This window comes from Watersipora subatra, chromosome 8 (assembly GCF_963576615.1).
Source record: "Watersipora subatra chromosome 8, tzWatSuba1.1, whole genome shotgun sequence".
NCBI lineage: Eukaryota > Metazoa > Bryozoa > Gymnolaemata > Cheilostomatida > Watersiporidae > Watersipora > Watersipora subatra.
This window is the reverse complement of record NC_088715.1, coordinates 8,022,932-8,034,802: the sequence shown is the minus strand read 5'-3', so window position 1 is coordinate 8,034,802 and position 11,871 is coordinate 8,022,932. Positions and strand designations below refer to the sequence as shown.

At 34.5% G+C, this 11,871-nt stretch overlaps 1 protein-coding gene across 1 annotated transcript; it reads left to right on the top strand.

Moving 5' to 3' along the window:
* Positions 1 to 2,161: 2,161 nt before the first annotated feature.
* On the top strand, positions 2,162 to 11,391 carry LOC137402260 (E3 ubiquitin-protein ligase TRIM56-like). Its single transcript, XM_068088756.1, has 6 exons — positions 2,162 to 2,262; positions 3,334 to 3,503; positions 7,118 to 7,274; positions 9,371 to 9,554; positions 10,051 to 10,241; positions 11,344 to 11,391. Exons 2-6 carry the CDS (start codon positions 3,340 to 3,342, stop codon positions 11,389 to 11,391), a joined length of 744 nt encoding a protein of 247 aa, XP_067944857.1. The 5' UTR covers positions 2,162 to 2,262; positions 3,334 to 3,339.
* Positions 11,392 to 11,871: the final 480 nt, after the last annotated feature.

The following is an 11,871-nucleotide window of genomic DNA, read 5'->3' as shown; positions in this document are numbered from 1 at the left end:
GCTTTGTCACACAAGAAAATATAGATAAATTATAATCTAATCAAACAACATGTAATTGTATGAAATAACTATTTTAAATGTAAACAAAAATATGAGTTAATAAAATGTAACTTGTAAAATATAATCATGTTTTGTTTGCAGTTCTATATAATTAGGCTACTATTACTAGTGTTTAGCGTATTTTCGAGCATTAACTGCACATTTTGAATGCAATCTAGAAGGTTGTACTCATTGTTGTATCAACATAATTACATACTCTCATTATAATGTATATATAAAAATATTCAAAGCATTTACCAATTTACATATTCAACCAAATTAAAAAAAGATTTCTCTAAATAATTGGTACTATACAATGTATGTTCAGTCAAAATGATAGTTATGAAATTGATTTCTCTGAATCTCACATGGAAAAAAATCCATTTTAGGTTTGAAAAGTCATTAAAGCTTATTTTGCGGAGTCTGTTCACCGCTATAAGCCAACTCTTTGGGAAATTCCATGATTAAAAGGAATCATGTAGAGACATAGTGAAATGAATGGTTTTCATGAATTTTATAGTCTCTGAAGACCGATGACATTGCTCAAATACAGTAAAGTATAATTAGTACAAATCAGTAAAATTAACATAAAGTAAAAGTAGAGTACAAGGGCTAAAATACAAAGATTGAAATGCAATGCAATTCCTGTATGTTGGACATTCCTGCTAGACATTAGCTCTCAGTATGTTGTATACGCAGGTTGGTAGTAGCCACCACTCTGGCATTGTAAGTCCTTCTGGATATGTCCAAAATACCATTGATCTGTAGATGTCAGACTCATTCTGTTTTTACATACCATGTGGTGCATCTTATGTTCCTGCTGATTTTTAGATGGTTTGAGACTCTCCACACCTGGATACTTGAATACTAAAAAAATATAAAAATTGCCTTACTTTTGATAATTTATTGAATATCACTTAGAAGTTATATGATATTTACACCCTTTCTTAACAAATTATTATAGAATATTACAAAACCTTTGTAAGAGTTTAACTTTTTTGAACTTTAGTAAAAGTTTAAAAGAAGTTAAACCTTAACAAAAGTTTTACTTAATAGTTAATTTTTTTAAAGTTGACCTTGTACTGTACGGACACTCAAAATTATACAAAAAAACTTACTTCATTGTCATATTAAAAGTCAGAACCCCTTAAACCATAAATACCTTTCATCACAAAACACCAAAACAAAGAGTGGTTAAAGATAAGTTGTTAACCATGTTAAACATGCATTACGTGTCCAGCAAAAATAAATACAACTATGACAGGTCTGTAAACTATTAGTATTCGCTGCATATTATCTTATTGGTTCTTCATTTGGTTCTTTCTTTATATGGCAAGGTGGGATGATGAGCAAGTAGAACTGACAAACATCTGCCAGTGTTTGTTATATAGATAAATGTGACAAGCAAGAAACAAGCCATGCATTCAGATAAGAATGCATGACAACAGATATGAATGATATTCTTATCTGTTGTTTCAATATTCTCAAATATATTTTGTGCTATACTAAAACAAAATATGAGTGAATTTTTGTTCGTTTCATCTATTAATTTTCTATTTTGCTGATTTAGAACTGTATAATGACATTGAAGCAATTAACTTTCAAATTATCTTTCGTTTTGCTCTATAGAGCGATTGTAACATATGCCTAATAGTTTATGCAGATATATCCTCACATGTGTTGTAGCAAAGGAGAACTCAACCTTCCTTTGCACTTACATGCACTAATATACTGTGGAGTACTGTGTAATCCTCTGGCTCTAGTTATCATAAATCCCTAGACTAACCCTAACAGCTGTGAGCTCAGGCATCAACATAGCCTGAGCATCACATATCCCATCATTCAAAACCAATTATTTTCTGCGTTACGTGTTTCACGCCTGATTGATTGTGAGTTCAACTATTTGCTAAGTGACGGACAGCGAGACCCTCATACCGGTAATACATTGGGTTAGCGATTCCTTTTGAAGTTACCCTTCCTTTTACTCCACTTTTGACATAGAGCGTGTGAAATATATGTTAGCCTATCTATTTTACATGCTTCACGCTTGATCACCCGCGCGCTCAGCAGCTAGCTAACTAGTGACTGATAGCGCTACTCGCATAAAAGCAATGAACTAATCCACATTACGCTTGGGCTAACTTCCGCGTCGCCTACGTGAGCTGAAATTTATTAATCCATAACGGTTGAAGCTTCGATCATACGCAGAGTATCAAGTAACTAGTGAGTAGATAGTCCTAATAACAGTGTGCTAATTATGAATTACGATACGCACGCTGTTATTATCACTTTTATTATTTTATTGGTGTTCATCATCGCTAGCTAAATCTAAAATAAAAACTGGTTCAGTCATGCATATTACATACATCATATATCACTACTAATTATTATATCTACTGTTTATATATTTATCTGCTAGTTGCTGTCTGACAAGGGGAAGTTATTAAAGGACCAATCAATTATTATACCATTGAGTTTAATATCAACAAAACGTTCTATACCTCTGATAAAGGACTAGTTCCTGTAGCCATTTACAATAGTAATGGTTGCAATTAATTACCTTAGACTGATGGAATGAGCTGCAGGGAAAGCCTGGCAGGAGTATCACACTCTCACTTACATAAAACAAGACAAAACTGATTTCATAATAATGATGTGGTGTGAAGTTTGCGTTGCATGTGATTGATAAAAGTGGACGAACTTGTGGACAATATTTTATGGATACACTATCTCTCAAGCAGATGTTTTAATGGATTTACAAATACTTTAAATAACTCATTGCTATGACAAAGAAATACGTTCCTCTCCAAATTGTGATATTACAATTTACAATCGCTCGATAAATTTCCATGCTACAGATTAGAGTTCATCGCTACACTGGCAGTGTATTTGCGGCCATAGGTTGTAATCTAACAGAGTCATTTCTATGTAGTTTTTGAACATAAGGTAAAATGATGTAGCTGATAGTATTACATACACACTTCACCCTAGTTAATTCTGATATTATTGCAGCAAACTAGATATTCTTGACTTCAACTTTCTGAACCAGATGCAAAATGCTGTGCATTTATTTTAAAGTAAAACTCATGCATAAATTGCTTGCTGCATCTCAGTGTTGCTTGCTAGGGCATGAAAAGTCACTCAAAGTTCAACAATGTTTTTAAAGAGCGATTGATTGAAACCAAAAGCTTTCATAAATTGTGTTACAACTTGTTGCAGAAAGTTTCAGCGATGATGTTATACTTCTATATATGTAGTGAAGTGAATCTCAGACAAGGTGTGTTTTATTTCTAGATTACAATGGCTGACGCTGTAGCAGATGTTGAGTGTGAATTTTGCTGCCGTAAAAGTGACACTATTGTCAACCCCAAAGTGCTACCATGTAGTCATATTCACTGTATGACCTGTTTGACCACCTACTATGAGAGCAAACACCTGCTGCTGTGTGGAAACAGTGGATGTGGGTGAGTCTTCCTAGGCCTATATGTTAGTTAAACTTAGATTATATAATAGTGCACATAGTCTGGGTTGTGATGCATCGAAACGGCATTGCATCATTTCCGCGCCAAACACAGTAGTTTTGCAATCACTTACAACTTTCTAATGTGCAGTTGACACTTACTGCTACTGTAACTGCATTCTTACTGCAAATACCTGGCTGCATTCCACTGCAGATTTATTACTATGACACTCATGAAAGTAAACCAGCAATTTATTTTCACTGCACATGCACATTCTTTATAATCTGAAACTGCACATGTACTGCAGCTGTGCTTTAGTATGTGGTTAATACTATGTATCAGCTTACACTGCTGACTTTCCAAGTGTTTTTACTGCATTGTACAAAATTGTCATCTGCTGGATTTAGCAAGTTCAAGACATTGCTCTATAACTCCCATACCATGTCATTTATTTTACGCTGCTTTAGCCAACTTTGTGTAAGCAGGAGCATATTATGTTATAACAGTATCAGTTATGATTGTTCTAAATTACACCAGTGTTTGTAGACAACACATTATAGAGAAGCTTTTTATGTCATGCTGTGAAGGATTCTAACACATTTTTAATAGTTAACTGGACAATAGGTAATAAACTGTAAGTTTATTAACAACTATTACCTATTAACAACTTTATTAACAACAACAGATGAAGATCGACAGACAACGGTCTGTCGACTGCCGTCTGTAGACAGACGGTCAACAGACGGCGGCCGGCTGATCGTTATCAGTGAAATTTGTAGGGATTAAGTTTTAGTAACGAAAAGTCATTTTCGCAGCAGATTTGAACCTCTAAGGCTGCAGACTAATGAGCTAACCCACTACACTATGATGTCCAACTGGCCACACTAATGAGATGATTGTGATGACAATCATCTCATCAATTATAGTACTTGCACTTGAACTGCTTAGGGTGATCAACTACGTAGTACAGCTGGTTGTTATTATTTTAATTAACTAATATGACGAATATTAACTGAGTAAATCACTATCTTACCAAGGGAGTTATTGAAGTATTTTATTATCTGGGCTAAGCTATATAGTTAATATATTTAATACCCTTTAGCCTGGTATCCACATAAAATCAACCACAACCAACTTTAATTTGTGTCCCATTCATGAAAAATCAACACTCTATATGGCTGTCAAAATTGAGAATATTCCTGTTTATGCAAACACTCACTAACCCTTCATATAAACATTCACTAACCCTTTATATAAACACTCACTAACCCTTTTAATAAACACTCACTAACCCTGGATATAAACACTCACAAACCCTTTATATAAACACACACTAACCCTTTTAATAAACACTCACTAACCCTGGATATAAACACTCACTAACCCTTTATATAAACACTCACTAACCCTTTATATAAACACTTACTAACCCTTTATATAAACACTTACTAACCCTTTATATAAACACTCACTAACCTTTATATAAACACTCACTACCCCTTTATATAAACACTCACTAACCCTTTTTATATAAAAACTTCCTAACCCTGGATATAAACACTCACCAACCCTTTTATACAGACACTGACCTACCTCTAATCTATACAAACATCTGATAATCAAAAAGGAACAAAAGTCCTGCTCCAGGGCCACATCATAATAACATAGTACTCTTGCATTTGTACTGAAGTTGGCCAACTCAACGCTCAATATTTAACTCAAAATGTGCTTTCGACTTGCAGCCTACATTCATACTGTTTGTGGTTTACAACAAGATCTTTGCTGTTTAAACATTGTTTTCCAAAACAAATGACCAATAGTAAGATAGTTATATAGTTTGGTAAAAAGTTGGTATAATTTCATATCAAGTTTTTCCTGATCTCTTAAACTGAAAAGTAAAGATAGTCTGCCTGCTTCTGTGTGTCTCACAACCAACTTGGTGGATCTTATTAATTAACCACATGAAAGATAAACCTAACATAAAACTTTGATAGATTTATCAGAAATATAAGTATTTTTTATCATTTGCAATTGTTTTTGATATTTCAATTGATCTGACTGGCAATATTTTTCAAGATTAATATCGTCAAAACTCATCACTGGTAAAATGCTCAAAAGAAAGTTCTATTTGAAAGGATGAGACTAGTTGCTATCGATGCTTTGGTTGATATCGGCTAGTTCGATCAATTTTCGTTTTGCTTTTTATTTTGTCAGATTCTATTCAACTATAGAAATGATAATCGCAGTCTGGTTTGATTCAAGCATTTTACCGAGATCAATTTTTGTAGATTTTAATCTCAAAATATCCTTGCAGTCATATCACCTCTAACATCAAAAACAATTGCAGTTGACAGAATCACACCCACACTTTCTGATAAATTCTTCCAATGTTTTTAACAACTCCATCCTTAAGTTAGAAATATATCGTTCAGTTTAAAGACAGCCTTAATATTGCTGTATCTTATAATCTCTATGTTTGTCTCTAATGGTAGCCATGTAAGACATAGATCAGACTCTTAATCTAAAGAGGGGACAGGGAATCATTAAGTCTCTTATTCTATCTAATTTTAGACCTTCCTCGGTGTAGAAATCACTGGTAATTTCTAAGTATTTGTCCTTCCTTATTTTCACTGCAAGAACATCGCACATTTAATTGAATCTTTTAGAAACACTTTTATTGGTAAAAATAACTTCGAGTGTAATCAAGAGATACGCAGGGAAATAAGTATTTTCTAATATTCATGTCTTCTAGTATCTACCATAACAATGATGCAGTCACATGAACATTTTCCAACTACTTCAGCCTAACTTTTAATAATGAAACCTCTCAGCTTTACTCTTTACAGTTGTAGATTTACAGATTTATCTTCTGCCAATTAGAAAGCTTAAAAAAGACACCTCCCTTAGTATGACTCATACACTATGTTTCCATGATGCGCAGTGCTTCGGAGTTGCGCTATCTCCAAATCATGGAAACGGCGTCTTCGCACTGAAGTCACTGCGCACTGATCAGTGCGAAGCCAGTGCAAATTCGCAGCAAGGAAACAGCGACTTCGCAGTGGCTGCGCATAGCTCTCATGCCGTGGAGACGGATTCTTCGAGGGCCATAAACTAGTACAAAGGTTGTCCTGCTAACACTTCGAAAAAAAGGTGACAAGTCCTAAATTCACGTTTAAATAATATATTACTTAAAATTACTTATTAAAAATATATTACTATGTAAAAAGTGTGTTAAGGTTTGTAAAACCTTGTGAATGTGCCTTGTAAATAAAAGTATGACGACAGAATCATAAAAAGACTGTTTATGACGTTCGGTATCCGTGATCGATTATATTTCTCCATCAGGCGATTCGATTTATACAATTTCTCTTCTCTGGCTAATTTGCGGTAATTGCTGAAAACCACTGCGCAGCATGGAAACGTACAATCCCCTCGACTTCGGAAGGCGCTGCTTCGCAGTACTGCGCACCATGGAAACATAGTGATAGAGTTCATCACCTATCACTGTATCATTCGTAAAAAACTTATCTAGCATAGAATGACTCGTAGCATATCTAACATATCACTGTATGACCCATATAGCAAATAGCTTATTACTTTTGACTAATTTTTTGTAGCCAGGAGTTTGAGATGCCTCCAGATAGTCTTCAATCTTATGACTTGGGTACAGACAAGACACTATGTGATGTTTGTCTAAAGAAGAGCTCACCAAGACAGAAAGCTATTAGCTATTGTACATACTGCTGTAGGAAGTTCTGCCATGCTCATTTAGAGGTACGAGTGTTTCCCTATGATATCTTGATATGATATTTTGAATATGATTTGAGCAGTAGTTATGTATGAAGTTGTTAGTATATATTATTCCTTTACATCAAGCTGATATTGGAAACCAGTAGCTTCATTGTACTATGCAACTGCACAAAGGTAAAATATGAAGGTACTATAGGATTACAATAAAAAGCTTCTTGCCAATCCGGAAAAAATTTATGCGTGGCTAAATTATAGGCTGGACTTATTCTTTTCCCAGACTAATGCTGTTTCCTAGAAAGTTTGGGGGTCCTACCACACAAAGTTGTCGTCAGAATAGTCACTTTTAAAATCACTGTCGTCACTTTTAAAATCACGTTCGTAACTTTTAAAATCACTGTCACCTTTTTCAAGTTGGTAACCAAAACAACCTCTTTCTTCGCATTCGTTATTTTAATACAAATATCCATTCTGGTGGCACTGGGTTGCATTGAAAACCTGAAACTTGCTCAGTTTGAACTTCTGCTAACCAAAAGCATGGCTCAACCAGCGACCTTCACAAACTTAATAGTGATGTTTGGGAGAGTTTCTGATTACTCCGCGAAGAGTGACAGCCGTCTTAGATTTTTAGGGCTACATTTCTTGTACTGAAAATAGACCGAGATTGTCTTTAATAATCACTGTCAGTCATAGACTTGGAAACGGATTTGCTGTCAATGTCGTGGCATTACATTGCCGTTTACTTTAATTATTTGGCAGTCTTTAAATGCTGGGCCAGATGCTTCAAACCAAAACTAGTGAAGTTTTGGTTGACAGTGTTGATTTTGGACAAATAATAAGTTAGCAAAGGTACGGCTACACGTAACAAATTTTTCGTTGCTTCTAACCGAAATCACGAAATGATTGAAACACAGAATTATTCTGTGCTAGAATCGTGCTAGTGAGCACGATTCCAGCAGCTTTTGCAATTAGTATAGTCCAAGAGACGTATAATTACACACAATAAAAGTATAAGTGCAATTCAACATAGTACACACGATGCAACTGCTTAGATTGCGTTATTGTATGTATTTATTGTTTGGACGCTGTAGCTACAAATTGTTTATTTTTAATTGTATTTTCTTTCCAGCAGCAAAAGTTTTGTGGTAAAAAATGTTGCAATCTTTAACGCAATCAAGTCGGTTGCATCGTATTTACTATCGTGAATTTTTTCAATATTTTTCTTGCGTGTCGCATTTTGTTCTCGGACTACATATATCTTAAACTTTGCTAGGGTCGTGCTCGCTAACCAACAATAGCGCAACTTTAACAGTTATATCGTGTGTTCTATGTTGAATTGCTTTCGTACTTTTATTGTGTGTCGCGATACATGTCTTGGACTATACTAATTGTTAAATCTGCTAGAATCGTGCACTAATAATTTGTTTAATCTTTTAAAAGCGTTTTGTTGACGAACTCGGTGGGCATGCACAGCTCAAATAATTCTGTGAATTTCGACCGTTAATTCTGCGTTTTTCGTGATTTCGGTCAGAACTCCGAACCAACGAAAAATTTGTTACGTGTAGCCGTACCTTTAGTAATCCTACTTACGCAATTATCGTCACCTACATTGATAAATGGTCGTCTCGTCTGTCACTTTTTAAATATCCCTGTCGTCGGGTCGTCAGAATCGTCACAAAACATGGGAGGACCCCCAAGTTTCAAAGCTGGATATGTAGGTAGTTATCTTTATTACTTTAAAATTTCAACCATTGCGATTTTGGTCTATTGTGGGTTTCATGGCTATTTAAGGTTCTTGATTATTCAAACAATGATAAATTATGTTGTAAAGCCGTAATTGTTTTATTGTTTTGAAATAATGACTTACTGAGTCAGTGTGATGTACGGCTAGTCGACATACTTTATTCTGTCTAATTAATCATTGAGTGTTGGTTAATTAATAACTAGCTGTGACTCATAATCGCTGAACTTTGGTAAAACCAACCTGATAGGAGGCAGTTCAAAACTAACTTTATTATTGTCACATATATATCATACTGTTAACTTGTTCTGGAATATTCTGAATTAGACATAGCCAGATATTAGCCAAAATTGGCAGGATTCTTTGGGCTTTGATACTTTAGTCCCATGATGATGCACCTGATGACCACCGCAAGATAACAGTACTTGAGTACTTGGCTCAACAGCAAAAAGCTAAAGTCAGCAGCTGCCCAAAGCATAAAGACCAACAATATATTCTTGGATGTGGAGTCTGTTATGTTCTCAGCTGCCTGAAGTGTGTTCCTGACTTGCCAATCTGTAACACTGGTATGTAGACTTATTGTAGGTGTGTGTAGGTCTCTAAATGTTATTAGATTTGTTAGATACAATATATTAGATCTAGTATGATATCGGTTTTCTTAGAACACCAAATAATTGTCTGTGGTTTTAGCTGTTGTGTATTCACTCACCACCACTTCACTCTCCTCTAGCAGGAAGAAGAATGCTCTCTTATACACTCTTCTCCATAGTTATTTAGCTATTCCTTAGCTTTATCAATAAGCTGAAAAAGCTACATGATCCTGCAAGCCTGTATGAGAGGTTTTGCCTCCCAAAGCCTATGTGGCTCCCTTAGCCTAAGTTCACGTAACATAGTCAAGCACGCAAGAGACGCTTGCATATACAACAGTAGCAAGTTTATTGTCTCCTTGTTTGCAAATAATGTAAACGACGCATAAACAAGCATATAAATGTTTTCACTATTTACTAAAGTGGCTATATGTCATGTATGATTGGTATATGCGAAGTTATTTTCTTGATTTAGGTTCTACACATTCTCTGCTTCCATTAGAGGACCTGGCATCAGCCCTTCTTACAGGCACGATATCTGCCGAGAGTTCAGCTAGAGATGAGCAGTTTGAGGCGCTGTTCAAACGAATATCTAAGATGGTCTCTGAATATGACAGTCAGACTGAAGATATGCTAAAGATGATTCATAAGAAGAGAGATGAGCAGGTTGGTGAATTAGCTCAGTCTATGTTTGTGTTTAATTATTTTCTGCACCTTTTGATTTGCATTTTCAACTCACTTGTTTCCTATTTTATACATCAATAAAAGAGTAGGGAGAGATATAGAATCATTTGTAATTAAAATTTGGTTCAATCAAGAAGTCTTATTAGGACATATTCTCTATTTCAGAAGAACAACAGCTAGCTGAAGTAAAGTTGACTCACATTGTATATCTAAAATATTTCCTCTCATGGCGTATGCTGACCTTGAAATTTATGTTGGTAGATTTGCACTCGAACTAAAGATTGAAAGTTTTGAAGAATCCCCCTTAACTCACATCTTTGCTGCTTTCAAAAGGAAAAACCTCGACTTTACCTTTTCAGCAAATGACCATACAATAACAGTAGCAGTATTGGTTTGTATCGACAAATTTTCTCATTTTCATTTCGGTTTTACTTAGCTTATGGTTCATGTCTATGGTAATTCTACAATGTTATAGGGAACGCATACTTTTATTAGCATCTCAAAGTGTTTTTTTTTGTTTTTATAGAAAGCATTAGGCAAATTGGAAATAATAAAAACGTTTCGTTCTGTCTAATATAAAACAAAGTAAAAACTGTATCCTTAACATGCATAAAATTATAATGTCTGCCTAACTTTCTGTTTAATATTTGGTTAAAATATAGTTTTTGATGAGACTCATGCCTGTGACATTCAGTATGATATATTGATATTCTGACGCCTGCACTGATCAATCATTTTTAAGCATTTCTGAAAGATTGTACCTATTCCCTGAACTTTTTAGGCACACAATCTCACACAGTAAATTAAATATTGTATATAGCCATAAAAATAACGGCATGCACTGTTTACTCTCTAATTTTGGTCTAACTGTAATTATAGCATCACAATTATACATTCAATTTTGACGCTATAATTGCAACAACATTATTATAATTCATACCGTGTTTGATAATTCGTGCCAACTTGCTACTTTACGACATGTGAAAGGTTGTATGTAGCTTGAAATAAAAACTTTACATAAATTTGTCAGGGATAGTGGAATTTACATTATAGGAGGTACACTTTATGGGAGTGTCTGTTGTAGCTGCTGAATGGGCCAGCAATGATGACCAATGTCAACATACTTCATTGAGTAGGTTGGGGTGACTAAGGTATATTTAATTTGTTGAGTAAATCAACACCTATACATTTGCTGAATTATGCACAGGTGTATTAATATAAATTGTTTGTGTAATTTGTCACTTAGAATCATCTACAGCTCTAACATAAAGATAATATAGAAAATGGTGGAGACCACTATGCATATGGTTGGTATTATCAAGGTGGCTGTAACAATAATGCATCAAATTATTACACAGGATATTATAAGATTTAGGGTTCTGCATGTAACTACAGCGATGACATCATCCATTTAATAGTGGTGTCATTATTATTATTATTATTATAATAGTGAGTAGAAAGCAAATAAATTTTATTCAGATTAAAACAAACTCAATATACCTTTGAACTGCTTGAACAGAAAGTGAGTTTACAACTTTATATATATATATATATATAGAAAAACATTTTGGTGTACCGTTTACATTCATTTTTTTTGTATCAGATTTGACCA